The sequence below is a fragment of the Ranitomeya imitator genome, chromosome 8, assembly GCF_032444005.1.
Source record: "Ranitomeya imitator isolate aRanImi1 chromosome 8, aRanImi1.pri, whole genome shotgun sequence".
In the NCBI taxonomy this organism is placed as follows: domain Eukaryota; kingdom Metazoa; phylum Chordata; class Amphibia; order Anura; family Dendrobatidae; genus Ranitomeya; species Ranitomeya imitator.
In genome coordinates this window covers 8,829,359-8,852,418 of record NC_091289.1, presented here as the reverse complement: position 1 = coordinate 8,852,418, position 23,060 = coordinate 8,829,359, and the positions used below count along the sequence as shown (strand labels likewise).

General features: G+C 42.0%; 1 protein-coding gene across 2 annotated transcripts in view; it reads left to right on the top strand.

Annotated features, from left to right (window-relative positions):
• RAD18 (RAD18 E3 ubiquitin protein ligase) overlaps positions 1 to 23,060 on the top strand; it is a 190,757-nt gene that overhangs the window by 11,971 nt on the left and 155,726 nt on the right. For both annotated transcript variants that reach the window (XM_069736206.1, XM_069736207.1), the window contains exon 3: positions 7,774 to 7,835. In XM_069736206.1, the coding sequence (XP_069592307.1) occupies positions 7,774 to 7,835 (62 nt within the window). The remainder of the gene's footprint in view (positions 1 to 7,773; positions 7,836 to 23,060) is intronic.

Genomic DNA, 23,060 nt, shown 5'->3' with positions numbered 1-23,060 from the left:
GTAGAGTTGTGCCATGCATAGTGTCTGCAGGAGAAATCAGCAAGATGAACTACAACCACCAAAGCACTAGAAACTTACCGAGTAATTATGGTGATATGACTTAATTACTGCATAAACTAATCAATAAATATTTAGTTGTATTGTTTGTTTCCATGTTAGAGATTGTCCATTGCAATCCTATTGAGAGTAGGGTGTGATTGTTACTTTGTGAGTCCCATCCTTACAATATGAGACTAAATATATGAAGCAGATGAATGGGGCTGATGCTGGGAACCTCACTGATGGCAAGAGTGGGCTCTGAAGCCCCCCATGGCCATTCCCTACTGCACTTCCAGAAAAAGCTGAGTGTTGTACTCCGAGCCTGGTAGTTGGGTCCTCACTGATCTGCAACTTATTCTCTGGATATGTGATAACTTTTAATTATGAGAATAACCCTTTAATTCGCATATTAAAGTTTGTTATCTCTCTGTATTGCATTAGCCGTGAGTGAGGGGGGTCCTGTAACGTCCTTTTCACCCCCTGCTCTGGGGTAATTGTCATACTTTTCGCCAGGTACATATTCTGAGCAGGACGGAGGGACAAGATGCATTGAATAAATCTCCTACATCTGGTATAAAGGCCTTTGTCAGCTTTTGACAGCGGCATTTAACTGGTTAATAGCGGCGGGTGAATCGTGATTTCACCCACCGCTATTGCGGGCACATGTCAGCTGTTCAAAACAGCTGACATGTCCCAGGCTTTGATGCGGGCTCAGCGCCGGATCACACATCAAAGCAGGGGACCCGACCTCCGCAATAGTAGTACATTAGTACATAGTACAAAAAATAAATAAAAATATTTTACTATTAAAGCAACAACCCACCAATATCTGTGTCCTTATAGCTACGGACACTTGAGATGTGCGGTGAGCAGATGTGCGGCGTCTTCGGGCGGGCACAAGCCGCTACTCTGTTTATTCCACTTTATGGAGGATTGCAGAAAATCTTCTACTTCAACCTCTGCCTGCGAGAAGGGAAACGGCTCATTACATTTCAGCCTTGTATGATAGAACACACAAACGCCAGATTGGACGGCATTCGCTGGTTCGCGTCTTGCTGCACCTGTCCTGCATTAGCGGAAATCAGTCTGCATCTTCGATGAGCGTGCGCCAACTGAAAGCTCAATTATACTTTTGTGATATTGTATTTCATTGCCAGCCGAAATGAAAATGGCTCAGGAGGTTCCCAACAAATTACTCACTTTTGGTTATGTCTGTGTTTTTGTCGGGATTGACTGCATCTTGAGCCGGAGACTTCTCTGTTGTACTGATTATATTGCAGCGGTGATAATGGCTCAGAATTATTAGCATTGGACTTTACATAGACTTTTAAGGCTGTGTGCACACGTTCAGGAAATTTGCGTGTTTTTTCGCTATAAAAACGTGAAAAAAATGCATACACTAAGCATCCTATTATTAGAATGCAATCTGCATTTTTTTGTGCACATGCGTTTTTTTCTGCGGCGGAATCGACTTCCGGAAAAAACACAGCATGTTCATTCTTTGTGCGGAATCGTGGGGATTCCGCACACATAGGAATGCATTGATCCGCTTAGTTCCCGCATGTGGCTGTGCCCACCATGCGGGAAGTAAGCGGATCATGTGCGGTTGGTACCCAGGGTGGAGGAGAGGAGACTCTCTTCCAGGCCCTGGGAACCATGTAATTGTTTTAAAAAAAAAAAGAAGAAAGAATTAAAATAAAAAATCGTGATATTCTCACCTTCCGACGTCGCTCGCAGCGTTCCCGCTCCTCGTGATGCTTCCGTTCCCAGTGATGCTTTGCGGCAGTGACCTGTGATTATGTAGCGGTCTTGCGAGACCGTACGTCATCTGGGAATTATTGGGAACATGAGCATCGCGAGGAGCGAGAAGACTGCCCGAGGCACCGGAAAGTGAGAATATCACGATTTATTTATTTTTTTAAATTTATTTTTAATATTAGATCTTTTTACTATTGATGCTGTATAGGCAACATCAGTAGTAAAAAGTTGGTCATACTTGTCAAACACTATGTTTGACAAGTGTGACCAACCTGTCAATCAGTTTTCCAAGCGATGCTACAGATCGCTCACTTGGAAAACGTCAGCATTCTGCAAGCTAATTACGCTTGTAAAACGCTGGTGTTTAGCGGGAAAACGCATGACAATTCCGCATGCGTTTTTCCCGCCTCAGGGAGTTCCGGAATTGCTGCGGAAATTTCTGCGGCAATTCCGGACGTGTGCACATAGCCTAAAGCAGCAGCATCAAATCCGGTATTTTTATTGCTGATCTGTATTCACTTTCTAATTCCCCTATTGGAGAGATGGCGTTTCTACAAACAATAGTTTCCTGGTAGTCTTCCTTTTTTTACCATAAGTTGATGCTCCATTCTTTCCTAGCTGTAAGAGATATCCGATGCGCACTGAGTTTGTCAATTGCAACCATTGTCATGAAGCTGAAATGAAGAGACTAGGACTCTAATAAGATGTAATGTAGGTCCCAGGCTGCCGCAGGCTCCAATAGACATTGCAGCAAAGCTGGAGTCACGTATCATACCTGTCATGTGTGTGGTTCTCTGTTCCGATGTTATATTTTGTCTGCTTCATAATTTTATATCTTACACTTGTGTTCGCACCAGTTTTTTTTTTTTTAGTAAACTAAGTTATGTAACTCACAAAAGCAGCATGCACTCTCCATGTTGGCGTTTCTCCACTACTGCAAGACTACATGGCTAACCCCTGTCATGGGTTCACGGCGACAGAGAGGAGTTAGACTGTAGCGTCTGATTTCTCCTACTCCTGCACTGATTAGAAGCACTTCACCTTCTTATTTAACAGTGTACATTTCTTTTGGCAGTGCAGGGGCTAATCTGCTCTGTTGAGAGCTCCTGGAGAGGTTAGGCTCTCAGCTGTCCCCTATATATAATTTGGGGCCTGGCTAGCTCTCATTGGCAGAGATAGCTTACGCTGCATGGCTGGAGGTTGTTGTTGGTGGTTATTGGAGAAAGGCATTTAGTGGATTCATCTGTGACTGTTGCTAGGTTTTCAGTGTGTTAATTCTCTTATTCTATTTTGGATTAACCGCATCACCCAAGCCCCAATGCATTCCTCTCTTACATGTGTGAGTATATTTGTATGGTTTTTTTTTTTTTACCCCTGTTACTACTACCTTGTTAGTCTGATTGGTGTACTACGGTGCACTAATACTCCCCTCTTGAGGGGGTGAAGGGTATAGACTGAGGGCGGATTCAGGCGCTAAGGCAAGGTACGTGGCCCCGCCATCTTCACCATCAGAAGTAATTTGGGGAGCTCGGCTCCCTTCCAGTCTCCTCCCTTGGCGCTCGTCTCCCTTCCAGTCTCCTCCCTTGGCGCTCGGCTCCCTTCCAGTCTCCTCCCTTGCCGCTCGGCTCCCTTCCAGTCTCCTCCCTTGCCGCTCGGCTCCCTTCCAGTCTCTTCCCTTGGCGCTCGGCTCCCTTCCAGTCTCCTCCCTTGGCGCTCGGCTCCCTTCCAGTCTCCTCCCTTGGCGCTCGGCTCCCTTCCAGTCTCCTCCCTTGCCGCTCGGCTCCCTTCCAGTCTCCTCCCTTGGCGCTCGGCTCCCTTCCAGTCTCCTCCCTTGGCGCTCGGCTCCCTTCCAGTCTCCTCCCTTCCCATAAAAATAGCATTTTAGATAATGGTGCGTGGAGCTTTGTTTTAGGAAGTTGAAGTAAAGTTGAGGTTTAGGAAAGTCACATTTATCATTTACGGTATGTTAATAAAATCCCCCTGTGGCCACAATCTGGCTCTCTGTGAGAATCATGACCTATAGAAAGCTTTCCATATCGAGGCCTGCCATTACTGGAGAGTGATGAGCATATTCGATGCTCCAGCCTTGACTCCGAGATGTAAATTTCTCCATTACTTAAATCTGATTTATGACTTCAGGATTCATAAATCTCCCCTAAATGCTGACGAAAGCAGCGACTAATTGTGTGCAATGTCTCACACATCCGTTTATCGCTCATGTTTATTTATATCATGCGCAGCGCTCTCCCTGTGTATGAAATCAACGCAGCACATAAAAAAGCAGCTACTCACATCGTAAAGTTGGTAAATTCTGTAACTGGACTCACAACGCTTTTATTCCTGGAGCCGCGGTAACTGAGACTTTATTGCTCATTTTCTAAATGTTTTTTTTGCATTTGCATTCCCTACGGCAGAAAACAAGAGTTCAGGATTATTGCTGCAATGAACAGTTTCCTAATCCCCATTAGATATAAAATTAATGGTGCAATGTAGTAAAGAATAATTTTCTTTCTAAAATTTAATAAATTTGTTATGGAGCTTGTCTTGCTTAATAAAACCATAATATTCCCATAATTGAAAAATATTAATATTACCAAAAAAAGCAAAATATTATGTCTGATGTCCCAATGACAGAAATATTACTACTATGACCAGTGATTTACTAATTAATGTGGCATTAAGGCCCATATCATTGTACATACGGGGCAAAGTCGTATTAGTTATACTCCTATATATGGGAGCAGCATTATAGCAGTTATATTCCTGTACATAGGGGCAGTATTATAGTAGTTATATTCTTGTACATAGAGGACAGTATTATAGTAGTTATATTGTACATAGGGGCAGTATTATAGCAGTTATATTCTTGTACATAGCGGCAGTATTATAGTAGTTATATTGTACATAGGGGCAGTATTATAGTAGTTATATTCTTGTACATAGGAGCAGTATTATAGTAGTTATATTCCTGTACATAGGAGCAGTATTATAGTAGTTATATTCTTGTACATAGGGGCAGTATTATAGTAGTTATATTCTTGTACATAGGGGCAGTATTATAGTAGTTATATTCTTGTACATAGGAGCAGTATTTTAGTAGTTATATTCCTGTACATAGGAGCAGTATTATAGTAGTTATATTCTTGTACATAGGGGCAGTATTATAGTCGTTATATTCTTGTACATAGGAGCGGTATTATAGTAGTTATATTCTTGTACATAGGGGCAGTATTATAGTAGTTATATTCTTGTACATAGGAGCAGTATTATAGTAGTTATATTCTTGTACATAGGAGCAGTATTATAGTAGTTATATTCTTGTACATAGGAGCAGTATTATAGTAGTTATATTCTGGTATATAGGGGCAGTATTATAGTAGTTATATTCTTGTACATAGGTGCAGTATTTTAGTAGTTATATTCTTGTACATAGGAGCAGTATTATAGTAGTTATATTCTTGTACATAGGAGCAGTATTATAGTAGTTATATTCTTGTACATAGGAGCAGTATTATAGTAGTTATATTCTGGTATATAGGGGCAGTATTATAGTAGTTATATTCTTGTACATAGGGGCAGTATTATAGTAGTTAAATTCTTGTACATAGGAGCAGTATTATAGTAGTTATATTCTTGTATATAGGGGCAGTATTATAGTAGTTATATTCTTGTACATAGGGGCAGTATTATAGTAGTTATATTCTTGTACATAGGAGCAGTATTATAGTAGTTATATTCTTGTACATAGGGGCGGTATTATAGTAGTTATATTCTTGTACATAGGGGCGGTATTATAGTAGTTATATTCTTGTACATAGGGGCGGTATTATAGTAGTTATATTCTTGTATATAAGGGCAGTATTATAGTAGTTATATTCTTGTACATAGGGGCAGTATTATAGTAGTTATATTCTTGTACATAGGGGCGGTATTATAGTAGTTATATTCTTGTACATAGGGGCAGTATTATAGTAGTTATATTCTTGTATATAGGGGCAGTATTATAGTAGTTATATTCTTGTACATAGGAGCAGTATTATAGTAGTTATATTCTTGTACATAGGGGCAGTATTATAGTAGTTATATTCTTGTATATAGGGGGCAGTATTATAGTAGTTATATTCTTGTATATAGGGGGCAGTATTATAGTAGTTATATTCTTGTATATAGGGGGGCAGTATTATAGTAGTTATATTCTTGTACATAGGAGCAGTATTATAGTAGTTATATTCTTGTACATAGGGGCAGTATTATAGTAGTTATATTCTTGTATATAGGGGGGCAGTATTATAGTAGTTATATTTTTGTACATAGGAGCAGTATTATAGTAGTTATATTCTTGTACATAGGGGCAGTATTATAGTAGTTATATTCTTGTACATAGGGGCAGTATTATAGTAGTTATATTCTTGTACATAGGGGGGCAGTATTATAGTAGTTATATTTTTGTACATAGGAGCAGTATTATAGTAGTTATATTCTTGTACATAGGAGCAGTATTATAGTAGTTATATTCTTGTACATAGGGGCAGTATTATAGTAGTTATATTCTTGTATATAGGGGGGCAGTATTATAGTAGTTATATTTTTGTACATAGGAGCAGTATTATAGTAGTTATATTCTTGTACATAGGGGCAGTATTATAGTAGTTATATTCTTGTACATGGGGCAGTATTATAGTAGTTATATTCTTGTACATAGGGGCAGTATTATAGTAGTTATATTCTTGTACTTAGGAGCAGTATTATAGTAGTTATATTCTTGTACATAGGGGCAGTATTATAGTAGTTATATTCTTGTACATGGGAGCAGTATTATAGTAGTTCTATTCTTGTATATAGGGGGCAGTATTATAGTAGTTCTATTCTTGTATATAGGGGGCAGTATTATAGTAGTTATATTCTTGTATATAGGGGGCAGTATCATAGTAGTTCTATTCTTGTATATAGGGGGCAGTATTATAGTAGTTATATTCTTGTATATAGGGGACAGTATTATAGTAGTTATAGCATCCCCCTATGCACAATAATATAAGAAGCAGAACTATTCTATGTAAGTACTTGCCTTCATAACAACTTCTGTCATTTGAACCGTTTGAGACGCTTTACCCCTAGTATTGTCCGATGTACCATAGAATGTCGGGTAATGAGAGCATGTTATTCTATGAAGCTTGTACCATATAGCGTCTGTTTGTCTGCTCTGCGGCCCTTATGTCTCTACTGTAGTTTTTGTTGGATTTAACATTTAATAAAGATATATTTTGTGAGTCTATTACTCTGTGGTTATTCATGTAGCCTCCTCTGGTGTCTATACATATTATGTGAGTTTATTTTCCCACAGTTACCATTTCAGTGGGTATTTTTGTGATGTTCCGTCTGTATGTTTACAGCACAATCTATTGAGCGAGCGCCGTCTTCCTGGGACGAGATGTTCTGCTCCAGTAACACAATGATGTGCTAGATGAGCGTTGTGTGTGACCTGATGATCCGGGTGCTGCGGTGCGGTATATTACAGCGTACTATGGTGCTGTGTATCGGTGAGTGCTCGCCGTCAGTCGCCCCATACGTTTAGTGAGTGGTTATGGCTGGGGGCAGCACTATAGGGATCCATGTTGTGTTTTTACGTTTCTCCAGTACATCTTCACCTTGTATTTCAATGAAGCTGATGAGTTTTGAAGGAGCGAGAACAAAACGTAACTGATTGCAATTCACCGTCTCGAAGTGAGCGATGGCGGTGACGACGTCTGTGCGTCTTGGTAACAAAGCTCCGCTTGTGGAGGGGGTTAAGTGGCTTTCATCGCCCCCCAGCAATTAGCACAAGGACGTGTCCTGTGGGAGCAGCAATTCGCGCTGATTCTGGAAAAATACTCGCTATGGTTTCTGTACTTCTGAAGCTTTTTTTTTTCCGTCAGGTTTGTGAACCCACAATGTACTGATTTCTATGCCGCAATAACATGTTTTTCCTTCTGTTCACAGACTGTTCCCTTTGCATCAGGAAGTTTCTGTCCTACAAGACGCAGTGTCCCACCTGTTGTGTGGTACGTTCTTACATCTGCCGTGTCATCTCTTACCCCTGCGCCCGTCTTACAGGTTGCCTTATTGGACACATCCTTGGCCAAACACCTAAAATGCATATTTTTTTTTGTGTTCTATCTGTAAATCGCAGCATGATGCGTAAAGTGGTTTTAATCATTGTATTCAATCACATATAATAAGCCCCTTAAAGACGCAACCATTTTTCAATTTAGCGCTTTCTCCCTTTCATTTTTCCAAAAGTCAGATCTTTTTTTTTTTTTTTTTTTTCTGTCAACATATACGTTTAACAGATTTTTTTTGTTGTTGATATTTTGGTGGAAGTGATGCAGATTAGAATTATACCATTTTTTTTTTTTACCTTTTATATTTGCATTGAAAAACAAAAATAGTTTACAGAGGCAGTGAAATGGTGAAAAAAATAAAACACAACTTTGCAGTTGTTTTAAGCATTTCCTTTTTAGCATGCTCCTTGAAGTCAGTACGATTTCAGCCACACCAAACATTAATTTATTTTTTTTTAATTATTTTCTGAGACCCCCTACTTTTTTTTTTTTTTTTTTCTTTTCACTGTGACACTGTATGGGGGCTTTTCTTTTGCTTCCTAAGCTTTAATTTACGCCACATGTAGACTTCCGTTTTTTTGCGTAGAAGTGCTATCTATGATTTTCACATATAGCACTCGTACCTATGATATTATATGAGACCAATTGTTGTTTTTTTCTGATGACTGTGCTGTCCTCTAAAAATATCGGAAACGTCCAGTTTTTATCTGCGGATCGGATCAAAATCAGCATTGCAAGTCTATGGGTTTGTGAAAAACATTGGATCGCACTTGCATCCTAATGTGGTCCGATTTGAATAGACTGTAAGGACAGAGAAGGTGGAGAAACTTTTGTGTTTTTCTTTTTCCCTCTTTTTCCAAGTGCAAGAAAATCGGATAAGACTAGGGGATGGGGGGGGCCAATAACCGTGGACCCTCTCCAGGCTATTAATATCTGCCCTCAGTCACTGGCTTTCCCACTCTGACGGAGAAAATTGCGCGGGAGCCCATGCCAGTTTTGTCCGTGATTTAACCCTTTATTTTAACAGCTAGAGCCACAAAATTGTGCACATACACACTACTAACATTAGTAGTGTGGAATATGCAAAAAAAAAAAAAGGGATATGAGATGGTTTACTGTATGTAACCATGTCTCATATCATGTCGGGTTTGGGAAGGAGAGAGCAAAAGCCGGTAATTGAATTACCGGCTTTAAAGCTATCTAGCGCTGTATGAAATATATATATATATATATATATATATATATATATATATATATATATATATATATATATATATACACACACATATCTCTATCTATATATATATATATATATATACACACACATATCTCTATCTATATATATATATATATATATATATATATATATATATATATATATATATATACCGTATATACTCGAGTATAAGCCGAGATTTTCAGCCCAAATTTTTGGGCTGAAAGTGCCCCCCTCGGCTTATGCTCGAGTCACGGTAGTGGTGGGGTCGGCGGGTGAGGGGGAGAGGGCGCTGAGGTATACTTACCTAGTCCCAGCGATCCTCGCGCTGTCGCTGCCTTCCTCCCTGTCTTCTGTGCTGCAGCGTCTTCCCCTCTTCAGCGGTCACGTGGGACCGCTCATTACAGAAATGAATAAGCGGCTCCACCTCCCATAGGGGCGGAGCCGCCTATTCATTTCTCTAATCAGCGGTGCCGGTGACCGCTGACAGGAAGATGCTGCAGCACAGAAGACGGGGAGGAAGGCAGGGACAGCGCGAGGATCGCTGGGACTAGGTAAGTATGTTATATTCACCTGTCCACGTTCCAGCCGCCGGGCGTCGCTCCATCTTCCCGGCGTCTGCGCTCTGACTGTTCAGGCAGAGGGCGCGATGACGCATATAGTGTGCGCGGCGCCCTCTGCCTGATCAGTCAGAGCGGAGACGCCGGGAAGATGGAGGCGCCGGGACCGGACGCTGGGAGCTGCAATCAAGGGAGGTGAGTATGTGGTTTTTTTTTTTTATTGCAGCAGCAGCAGCGGCAGCACAGATTTATGTGCAGCATCTATGGGGGCAGTATGAACGGCACACAGCACTATATGGGGGCAGTATGAACGGCACACAGCACTATATGGGGGCAGTATGAACGGCACACAGCACTATATGGGGGCAGTATGAACGGCACACAGCACTATATGGGGGCAGTATGAACGGCACACAGCACTATATGGGGGCAGTATGAACGGCACACAGCACTATATGGGGGCAGTATGAACGGCACACAGCACTATATGGGGGCAGTATGAACGGCACACAGCACTATATGGGGGCAGTATGAACGGCACACAGCACTATATGGGGCATCTGTGCAGCATCTATGGGGCAGTATGAACGGCACACAGCACTATATGGGGGCAGTATGAACGGCACACAGCACTATATGGGGGCAGTATGAACGGCACACAGCACTATATGGGGGCAGTATGAACGGCACACAGCACTATATGGGGGCAGTATGAACGGCACACAGCACTATATGGGGGCAGTATGAACGGCACACAGCACTATATGGGGGCAGTATGAACGGCACACAGCACTATATGGGGGCAGTATGAACGGCACACAGCACTATATGGGGGCAGTATGAACGGCACACAGCACTATATGGGGGCAGTATGAACGGCACACAGCACTATATGGGGGCAGTATGAACGGCACACAGCACTATATGGGGGCAGTATGAACGGCACACAGCACTATATGGGGCATCTGTGCAGCATCTATGGGGCAGTATGAACGGCACACAGCACTATATGGGGGCAGTATGAACGGCACACAGCACTATATGGGGGCAGTATGAACGGCACACAGCACTATATGGGGCATCTGTGCAGCATCTATGGGGCAGTATGAACGGCACACGGCACTATATGGGGCATCTGTGCAGCATCTATGGGGCAATATGAACGGTGCAGAGCACTATATGGCACAGCTATGGGGAAATAATGATCTATTTTTATTTTTGAAATTCATCGGTAAATGCTACATTTCCACCCTAGGCTTATACTCGAGTCAATAAGTTTTCCCAGTTTTTTGTGGCAAAATTAGGGGGGTCGGCTAATACTCGGGTCGGCTTATACTCGAGTATATACGGTATATATATATATATCCCTATACTATGTGTAGACATTTATTTTAGCTATTCTATTCTTAGGCTAGGTTCACACCTGCGTTGTGCAGTCCGTTCAACAAATCCTTTAAACGGACTGCACTAACACAAGTGCCGACTTTGGCACTGCCCTAGCGCAGATGGAGCATCTGCTAGCTCCATCTGCGCTAGCAGTGACGGACCCGGAAACGCTGCAGCCCGCGTCTCGTGTCCGTCACTCAATGACGGCACATCGCTAGTGCACGCCCATTGTGGGCGTGTGCTAGCGATGCGATCGCCATTGCATGTAATGGCGGCGTTAATGGACTACGTTACACCGCGTTATGCCGCGGTGTAACGTAGTCCGTAAACCGGGTTCACACAGCGCAGTGTGAACCCGGCCTAACCTATCAGTGTGATTTTACTGTACACTGCACTGAATTACCGGCTTTTCTCTCTAACACCGCTGCGTATTTCTCGCAAGTCACACTGCTGGTCCGTGTGTAATCCGTATTTTTCTCGCCCCCATAGACTTTCATTGGCAGATTTTTTGCGCAATACGCTGACAAACGCAGCATGCTGCGTTTTTCTACGCCCGTAAAATACAGCTGGGAAATATACGGCTGATGGGAGCTGCCCCATAGAGAATCATTGGTCCGTGTGCAATGCGTAGTTTTTGCGCCTCATACATCCGTAAAACTCTGTAGTGTGACACCGGCCTTATAGATACACTTCACAAGTGTTAAGGGGTTAAAGGGCTATTCTAGTTTCCACAAAAAATTTTTTTAATTTATTACAATTTTCCGATATATTTTCCTTGTCTGTTGTCTTTCTAGATCTCTGCTTGCTTCCATTCTAAAGGGCTCTTTTCTTATTCATTTCCAAAGTATGGATAGGTGGGAAATATACAGTATGATCTCTGGGGAAATGAGCTCCCACTGATATATCTCAAGAGCGGGGGCTACGGAAGTCCATGATAATGTTCAGGAGTGATCTCCTCTGTACTCACTTCTATGGGGATTGATGGAATGGCTTTCTCCCATGTAGGTGAATGGAGCGCTGGTCATGCATGCTACCTGCACTCTTTTCACACAAGGGACTGTGGGACCCCTCAATCGCATGTATAATATTTGAGAAGACGTCTTCTGCAGGTGACCTAATATTCTTGGCTGCCAGAAGGAGGAGGAGACTGATTCTGTCTCTAGTTCAACCCCAAATAGAAGAAAATGACCAGCACATCCCAACTACTGTGAACAGGTGCCAACTGAAAAAAATATAACACTAGAAATAGATTAAGTTGCACCCTGAATTGCTGCGACTGATAACTATAGAACATTGGAATCAGTAGGTGTCATATCAGACCAGGACTCGACAATGAAGGACGCCTTCATGTTGGCTGTTACCTTCTCTTTTTAAGTTCATAGTAGTTTTATATTTTCCCGTATTCCATCTGTATACAATGTAGCTTTCTCCTATTTTCTAATGCAGTTCCAATGTTCTATAGTTATCATTCGTAGCAATTCAGGGTGCAACTTAATCTTTTTCTATAGTTGAACCCCAGCAACACCGGTTGGGTACTTACGGGGAAAAAAAATACCTAGAACTTAAAAATAGTGTTTTTATGTGCTAGAAACTTTGTAATTAACTTTAAGGTTACGGTCACATGAGCGATGATTCTCTCATGGAAGAGTATCAGGCTGATTATGCTGATGACCGGTAACTGGGCTCTGCTGTTCTTTCATGAGTATCCCAGTGCAGATGCGGAGAAGACGGAGAGTTTAATTCATCAATCTTCTCCACTGTCTGAGTGGTGGTTGTCTGACTGCACTCAGATGACATCTGGGTGCAGTCCCATGTTGTACATACACCCATAGACTTGAATGGGTGTGCGTGTTCCAATAAGACACTCGCAACATGCTGCATTTTTTTTTCATTTTTTTTTCCTGATGTCGAATCGGCATGAGAAAATATGATCTGATCTGCACTGCCCCATAGTATTACAATGATGACCTGCTATCCGATAAAACATGACACCGCCCTCGGCCGTGTTATACGCTCATGTGAGCGAGCCGGAACACAAATATTCGTCGCCATTTAGCAGGTATAAAATACGGGAACTGCTTTAAGTTCCCCGGCTATTGGTTTACCCAGGAGGAGTCGCACGTCTGCACAGCCGGCATTGCAGGAACTCGCTGCCGACATGGTTCTTCCGATGCAGTAAATTGCTTACAAGTATTTTCATGTTCATTGATTGAGATTGGTGGAAGGATCTGCAGCTGCGGAACAAAGGCACGTTCTGTCCACTGCCGTAGATGAGGCAGGTTCTGTGCTACATGCTGTGCTGACTCTGAGCCATTACATGCACATTTACTGCAGAGGCACCACAAGTTCCAGCGTTGTCTTAAAGGACCATTCTGCAGGTTTCTTCCTGTAGTCGTCCCTTGTTCAGATTTGGGTTCCCTATATTTTCGCTAATAATGGCCGCTCCTTTATGGTTCCTGCTTCCGACTGATGACAATCAGCGGCATTTTTACTTTGATTACAATAGAAATGCAGATCAGGGCCCTAATTCTTCTCTTTTGTTACCGCGGCCGCTCTTGGGCTATGTGCACACGTAGGAAAAGAGGTGCGGAATTTTCTGCACCAAATCCGCATCTTCTGGCAGAATCCGCAGCCGCGGATTTTGTGCGGTTTTGTGCCGTTTTCATGCGGAATTACTGCGGATTTTGTGCAGATTTTGCCTTTGTGGATTTTTAACATGGAGGGGTGCAGAAACGCTGCAGATCCGCACAAAAGAAGGGGCATGCACTTCTTTGAAATCCGCAGCAATTCCGCACTGATTTTTTTCGCACCATCTGCACAGCCTTTTTTTCCCCCCATAGAATAACATTGTACTGTACATCACAGTGTGGACCTGCAGCGTTTCTGCACGGAAAAATCCGCTGCGGATCCGCAGCAAATCCGCATTGTGTGCACATAGCCTTACTGACGAGCTACCGCTTCATTTTCTTGCACTTCTACCTGCATTGCTCCCTATTGTAACAAGGATTTTCAGATTGTGATGCCACGGAAAGCAGCACATCGTGAACGTGCACTTATACCTGCTGCTCTACACACTATATACACGCTACATATGTCCTAAGTGTCCTGTTCCAGGGTCTGGTAGTTTTTTTGTGTTTTCTACACTACCGCCAGCACCTACCTAAAATATCTGATAGCAGGGAATTGTAGATTTCATTAAGGGGAACTTGTCTTATTGAACATAATGTCAGAACTGCTGGTGGCGCAAGAGTCAGTATAACCTGTATTTTATTTTTTGGAGTCCAGTAGGTGGTCCTAATCAGTGATTTTAAAGTCCTCCCTGTGTATGTATGCATGCAAAGATCACTGTTGGTCATTAGTTTGGACCGCCCACTGGACTCCTAACAGCTCATTGAGATCCACAGCTCCTGCTCAGTAATATTTAGCTTGTAGATTGCACAGGATTTCCATGCTGACAGGTTCCCTTTCACCCTTTTCGACATATGATATACCGTACAGCACAGATTACACCTGCCATTAAGGTTGTGATCACACATTGTGGCCATGTTGTTTGTTTTTTTTATTGTTGCTGTAAAACTGCAAAGCTTTTGCTGCAGCTTTGGAAAATTGAAGCAAAAACAAATGCTGCTGTGTTAGCTACATGTAGATGACCGGTTTAATCTCTGACAGCCGCACATAAATGATTGTGATCCGTGTAACACCCGATTAGCTCCTCTACAACCAACCAATGATCACTATGGCATCCAACCTCACATCCACCATCTTTATACAACTGTGTTCTCCTATGAAGTGAGATACCGAGACTGCTGTATACATCAGGGGTGTTAAACTGCATTCCTCGTGGGCTGCAAACAGGTCATGTTTTCAGGATTTCCTTGTACTGCACAGGTGATAATTTAATCACCTACACAAATAATGAGTTGGTGATTAAATTATCACCTGTGCAGTACAAGGAAATCTGGAAAACATGACCTGTTTGCAGCCCTCCAGGAATGCAGTTTGACACTCCTGGTATACATCACATACAGTGGAGAAAATAAGTATTTGATACACTTCCAATTTTGCAAGTTTTCCCACCTACAAAGCATAGAGAGGTCTAATTTTTTTCTTAGGTACACTTCACCTGTGAGACAGAATCTTACAAAGAAGTTCAGATAATGATTGTATGATTTTTACATAATTTGCATTTTTTTTTGTTGCATGAAATGAGTATTTGATACAACAGAAAAACCGTAAAACTGTAATTTTTATTGTAGGTACACTGCAACTATGAGAGATAGAATCTAAAAGTTAAAAACTAAGTGATTTTTAAAAAAATTGCTGTGTATTCCACCTACCAACAGCAAGAATTCTGACTCTCACAGACCTCTTAGGTTTTCCTTTGAGAAGCCCTCCTACTCTGCACTCATTACCTGTATAACAGACACCTGTTCACACTCTCAATCACATTCCAACCCCTCCACCATGGCCAAGACCAAAGAGCTGTCTAAGGGCATAAGGGACAAAATTGTAGAACTGCGCCAAGCTGGGATGGGCTACAGGACAATAGGCAAGCAGCTTGGTGAGAAGGCAACAACTGTTTGCGCAATTATTAGGAAATGGAAGAGACACAAGATGACTGTCCATCATTATCGCTCTGGGGCTCCATGCAGGTTCTTGGCTCAAGGGGCTAAGGAAGATTCTGAGAAAGGTCAGGAATCAGCCCAGAACTACACGGGAGGACCTGGTCAATGACCTGAAGAGAGCTGGGACCACAGTCTCAAACATTACCATTAGTTACACACTACGCCGTTATGGATTAAAATCCTGAAGGGCTCAGAAGGTTCTGCTCATGTCCGCACATGTCCAGGCCCGTTTAAAGTTCACCAATGACCATTTGGATGATCCAGGCATGGGAGAAAGTGATGTGGTCAGAGGAGACCAAAATTGTACATTCTGGTATCCACTCCACTCGCCGTGTTTGGCGGAAGAAGATGGATGAGCCCAACTGTGAAGCATTTTGGGGGGCTTTTCTGCAAAAGTGGCGGGATCATAGAATATTAGAGTTGGAAGGGACCTCCTGAGTCATCTGGTCCAACCCCCTGCTCAAAGCAAGATTCACTAAATCATCCCAGCTTCTGTTTGAAGACTTCCATTGAAGGAGAACTCGCCACCTCTCGTGGCCGCCTGTTCCACTCATTGATCACCCTCAAAAATTTTTTTCTAATATCTAATCTGTGTCTCCTCCCATTCAGTTTCATCCCATTGCTTCTAGTCTTTCCTTGTGCAAATGAGGATAAAGATAATCCTTCTACAATGTGACAGCCCTTGAGATATTTTTAGACAGTAAGTCTCCTCTCAGTCTTCTTTTTTGCAAGCTAAACATTCCCAAATCCTGTAACCGTTCCTCATAGGACATGGTTTGCAGACTGGTCACCATTCTGGTCACTCTTCTCTGAACTTGCTCCAGTTTGTTGATGTCTTTGTTTTAAATGTGGTGCCCAAAACTGGACCCAGTATTCCAGATTAGGTCTGACCAAAGAGGAGTAGAGGGCAATAATGACTTCACGTGATCTAGACTATATGCTTCTGTTAATACATCCCAGAATTGCATTTGCCCTTTTTGCTGCTGCATCACACTGTTGACTCATGTTCAGTTTATGATCTATTAGTATACCCAAGTCTTTTTCACATGTGCTGTTGCTTAGCCCTATTCCTCCCATTCTGTATATGTTTTTTTCATTTTTATTGCTCAGATATAGTACTTTGCATTTTTCCCTGTTAAAAACCATTCTGTTAGTTGCTGCCCACTGCCCCAGTTTATTTATCTCTTTTTGAATTCTCTCTCTCTCTTTAGTATTAGCTATCCTTCCTAGCTTTGTATCATCAGCAAATTTAATCAGTGTACCCTCAATTCCTTCATCTAAATCATTGATATATATGTTGAACAATACAGGGCCCAAGACAGAACCCTGTGGTACTCCACTTGAGACATTCTTTCAATTGGATGTGCAGCCATTTACGACCACTCTTTGGGGCCTATCACTAAGCCAGTTATGAATTCACCTAACAGTTGCCTTGCCCATTCCATACTTAGTCATTTTTTTCAATAAGGATTGTGTGAGCTCTTTTTTCAAATGATTTGCTGAAGTCAAGATATACTATATCTACAGCATTTCCCTGATCCACCCAGTCAGTGATTCTGTCATAGGAGGAAATTAAGTTAGTCTGACATGACTTATTAGTTACAAACCCATGCTGACTCTGGGTAATCACTTCATTCTTATCCAGATACTTACGTACATGTTGTTTAATAATTTGTTCAAAGTGCTTTCCTCAGACTCATCAGCCTATAGTTCCCTGGGTCCACCTTCTTCCCCTTTTTGAAAATAGGAACAACATTGGCTCTTCTCCAGTCTTCTGGGACTTCTCCTGTTCTCCAAGAATTTTCAAAGATTATGGAGAGTGGTACAGAAATTTCTTCTGCTATCTCCTTCAGTACTCTGGGGTGTAATTCATCTGGACCTGGAGACTTGAATTCATTTATGTACCTACGTTAAAAATTTCAAACCTCTCCATTCTTTTGTAGGTGGGAAAATTTGCAAAATCGTCGGCGTATCAAATACTTTTTTCCCCCGCTCTAGGAGACTCCGAGTCTGCTGTATGCATCACATAGGAGGCAATGAAACTTGTGTATATACATCACATAGGAGACATTGGGCTGCGGTACAGACCTCACAGGAGACACTTTGGATCTGCGGCATGGGCCTGAAAAGAGATGCTGCAGCCTTGTGTGGGACGGGAGCGCGTGGCACACTAACTTCGCCCACAAAGTACATCCTGGCACTGGCCAGCAGCACAACGTAATGTTTCATTGGCCGTGCCACAGTGTTCAGTAGTGAATTGCGTTTGCTCACAAAGTAAGAAGAGATTAAAGGCCGGAAGTTGGTTAAAACTCAGCTGCTGGCCAGAGAGCTGCAATTTCCAAGAATCTGCCCAGGGGCCGGAAAAAGGTCATTGAGGGCCGTAAGCTGCCTAATGGCCTGAGGTTCCCCACCCCTGCTCTAAGGGATCTCTAAAAAAAAAAAAATTCTAAAAAAATCATGATTTTAAATGACCCCTTTTCTCCCAATCAAAACATTGAAAGAAATGTAAAGTATTTTATCACCACATCCAGAAAAAGTCTGATCGGAGAAATCCTAAAATTACTTGTATGGTAAATGCTGGTAAAGAAGAAAAAAAATCTAAACTTCTGCATTTGCAATTTTTTGTCATCTCCCATGAAGACTATGCGCACACAATGGCTTTTTCAGGCTTTAAAGTACATGAAGAGGCTAAAAGAAGCGTAAACCTGCAATGATTGCCTAAAAGCCTCCGCGATGCATAAAAGTAAAAATATTCCCATCACACTTCGGATGAGATTCTCTGCATTTTATGTTCAATTACTACATGATTAAATATTCTTGGATGACATTTATAATTTGTAGTCATTATCATAGGTTGTTTTAATTAACCTAATGGAAATGCCTCGACCATCCTTCTGGCGGATTCAGCTTGGAAGTCACCACTGTTTTATATAATGAACGCAATAAAAAAAAAAAAAGCTGTCGCCGTTAATGGCATCGGAAAAGTTGCTTTGTCAAATCCACCGCAAACGTATTCCTAAAGCAAAGCCTATGCAGGTACAGTGGCAACCAAAAAACGCACTGTGCACACCCTAAAAATAAATAGCGGGCAAACATCCTATGTACCCCAAAGTAGTACCAATAAAAATGACAGCTCTCAGTGCAAAAGCAAGCCCGAGTGCAGAAGCAAGCCCTCAATCATCTTTATCAAAAGGAAAAAAAAAGCTTAAAGGAGTATTCCCATCTCCAAGATCCTATCCTGATATGCAGTAAGTGTAAAAATAATAATGATTAATAATAATATTAGCAAATATCTCCAATTACAAATGTAGTACAGTTCTTCAGATTCGCTCTGTCGCTTCTCCCATGTCCCGGGCACTGCAGTAGCTCTGGTATCTATGGGTGCTATCACTCACGCAGTGATAGATAGTGGTCATAACCATGGATATCTAAGCTACTGCGATGCCCTGCACATCGAGTAAGCAACATAGCGCATCAGAAGAACTATGCTACATTTCTAATTGGAGGAATTTGCTGATATTATTACACTTACAATATATGGGGATAGGATCTTGCAGAAGAGAATATCCCTGTTAATGATTTTTAGAATGTGGAGACACCAAACATTTTATAAAAGTGGAGACACCAAACATTTTATTATTTTATTTTTTTTTTAAGTTCAGATTTTTTGAGCGCACAATTAACACCATAATTAACGAGTTTGTATTTTTTTTAACCCACTTTTTTTTTTCTTTCTTTTTTTAATTCCTACATTGTGGTAAAGTAAACCATGCCTTTCAAAACTAACAACCCCCTCCCAGAATAAACGAAGCCTCATATGGGGACGTCAGCCAAAAAAGTAAGAACGGGCATGGCTCTTGTACGAAAAGGGAGGAAAAATTGATGATTAATGGGTTAAGCCTGCCGTAGGGTCCGTGTCCCTTTTAATAAACTTTATTGCTTTAAGCTGCACATATTGAATAAGAAATATTGTCTCCTATGATGATGGTCATTGAGATGTGAGGAAATCTCCGGGATTTATACCGCAATACTGTGCACGTCAGTAAATTATGGAAAATGCCGCTCAGTTTGTTTCTTTTAGAAGTGGGGATCATTAAAATCTGACTATTCTTCATCAAGCTGAGCCTGGTTTATAGCAAACGCAGGAGTCCGTGTCTCCGTGTAGATTTGTGAATTTGATAGTTTTGTTTTTTTATTTTTATTTTCCTCCCACACACTTTACATTCTCATGGAAATGCAGCGCTCGTCTGATTATCTCCCGTACACGGTATTTTAACCCCCAGCGTTAATACCGCGTCACCGCCATTCAGCTCTTTATCCTGCATTCACAATCGTACAGTTTACAAGGTGGAGAAACAGCCGATCTGTGCAGAGCGTCGCGGCACACAATAATACTGCGGGCACTTTCACGCTGCTTCTCCTGTATGGAGCGGTTATAAAACATCACTAATGATTTGGTGCTCCAGGGACTGTGCTATAGGTCTTCCGGAAAGAAAGGAAAAAAAGCTGCGGAAACATTTCTTGCATTAATGGCTTCACGCAAGTATTCAAGTGTGTGACGCTGGTCAGGATTGTAGCATTGCATCGTTTCAGGTTATTATTTTTGCATTTCTGATGTAATTAAATATTGCAAAGCTTCCCCATAAAATAAAAACTGAAACCCGTGAGTAGAAGAAAAGTTTTGCATCACACAAGGTCAAAAATGAAAAGGCATAAAGCGTGCTTGTCCTATAATAAAAACCGAAGGAGCAGACACACTGCAGGAAGGGAATAAATAGTAACGTGCAGATAACATGGAGAACTTGGTTGACAGTTTCATCTATCCCACCACGACAAGGTGAACCCAATCAGGACTGTCCCTAACTCTAGTGACTCGCCTCGCTATGTGCCTTCCAGGCGTCAGATAGACGGGAACAAAGCAGGACCGGACTGTGTATAAAACCTGCCTGAGTGGATAAAGGTGCACAAGAAACTAGAGCAAAACCATACAAAACAGACAGATAAGAGAGATTCCGTCTCTCCTGTCTCTATGTAGCACATGTCCAGAAGTAGCAGCAGCTTGGAGGACATTATACCGCCATATTGAGCAGTGTAGCTGTGAATCCAACACTTGGGTGTTATTAAGCTATGTGCATGCTGAGTTTTCTTTTTCTTAAACAATGCGTTTTTGAATGGAAACCTCTTCAGGAAACGGTCCTTCTTGGGGTGGGAGGGAGTTGAGGTTTTACAGGGTTTTTGTTTCCTGACATAGTTTGGAAGAGTGTGGGGTTTTCTTTTTTTTTTTCTTCCTGTAACACTTTTTGCAGTTGTCTTGATTTGCGCAGTGTCTAGTTGGAGCTGATTTCATCCTCAGCTGCTTCAGTTAAGTGATAGGCACTTCCTTTCTTTTTCCCTACCAGGCAATTTTCAAAAACTGATTTTGTAAAAAAAAAATGCTTAAAAGATTTAACACATAAACAGTAAAGTGATTTAGCTATTGAATGAATAGGAAGCACATGAGCGTGTACGGGCCAGCTGTACTGAGCAGTTTGGCTCTGCAAGCAGCGGCATGTAGCTGTGAGTTCAGTTCCGTGATGAGAAACGCTCATTAGAAGCAGCAGCATGGAGGACATTTATGTAGTAGTACCAAGCAGTGCAGCTGTGAATCCAGCAATATGGTGCGCTAAACACTTACCTGAAGCAGCAGCATGTAGCTGTGATTTCAGTACTGTGATGAGTAACGCTCTTTGGAAGCAGCAAGATGGAGAACATTATGTAGTAGTACCAAGCAGTGCAGCTGTGAACTCAGCACTGGAATGAGATAGAAAACTTTATAGAAAGCAGCAGCATCCGTTCTGTGCTTCTCTGCCCTTTTTTTTCCCATATGGTTTTGTAAAGCTCGAGAATGCTGCTCCTGTAAAATATTTCACAAAGTTTTGTACGTTCATTGGTACTATTCATTTTTCCAAAGTTTGTGAAAATTTGGCTGCTTTCTTCCCCAGTTACTAGTTATTGATGATCTAATTGGTGGGGTTCCAAAACCTACCCGACCCCCACTTATCAGCTGTTACAAGCTCCGGAAGTAAACACAAGGGATGGATCTACGTGGTGCCGCTCCATGGGATGGCTGGCGGCCGCTCCTAATGTGCTTTGTTTCGGAGAACCTTCTTTATTTTTGCTGGTAGTATGCGTGCTCCCCACACGTCACAGTCCGCTGTATTACTGTATATAAGTGGTGCAGTAACGTGGCTGTGTGCTCACAAAGAGGAGACACGTGCCAGGTACTGAGACCACAGTGACGGCCTAGAAGAAGTGTCCTGGGATTATGTTGGGGGTGTTCGTTCTTCAGTAATAAACTCATTTTACCAACCTTGTGCCTAATTATTGTGCTGCCACAAGTGACAAGGAGAACTGCGCTCGTCCCGCACACAAAGCCGCTCTAGACTCTTACATCTCGGCTGTATAGATGAAGAGGGCAGTTTATTTTTTTTATGTTTTTGAACAATCTTCTTTAATATTCCTATTGTACTTTTTCTGCCTCAGACATATAGACTCTGATCTATCAGTTCACACAATAATATTGCAACGTTTGAGGATTTTTACACCAACCCTGGTCATCTCCATCATGTCTTGTAAGGTTGTGCAGATCTTTGCTTTACGAGACAAATTCATTAAGAGGCACACGTTACCCTGGATCAATCGGGGCCATAACGATCCCTTTGTACAATACACGCATTGATGTAGCAAAGCTATATTTGTTATTTAATTCTTTCCTTTGTTCTGTGTGATGACTCCACATGTAAAATGCATGAGACGGAGGGATTTTATTGGATTTTTCCTGGGTATATTTTGTTTTAGTCCGCCATGCTGTTTAGTAATCCTGCAGTTCTGCTCCCTCCTGATGAGTGCTGACCGGCCGGTAGGTTCCTTAGTGAAGGAGACATTACATGTTGGACTAATGAGGGCCGAACCTGCCGGTATCGCAGGATGTAGAGTCAATGGGTGCTAGAGGCCTGATGAAGGTTTCAGGATGACGTTGAAACGCTGAAACATAGACTTTCACCTCTCATTTTATGCCTTTTGTTTTTTCTTTTTAATACTTTTGAGTAACATTTTAACAAGAAAAATATCCATTGCACCTAAATCCCGCTGGATCCACTTTGTTTTCCATCTGGACTTCTCCAACCAGTAGCGCCCACGGCTCAGTATTTTTCTCCTTGGGATATGTTGTCAGTATTAGATCAGTAGGAGACTGACCCGTGACTCCCTCACTGACCTGTGTTTGTAGCGGTGGCTGTACAGTGTATTGTGCCGCTACTGCACGGCTATTTATTGCGTAGTGGTGATTCCCGGGACTGCAGCTCCTCCCCTAGTGAAGTAAATAGGATCGGAGGTGCAG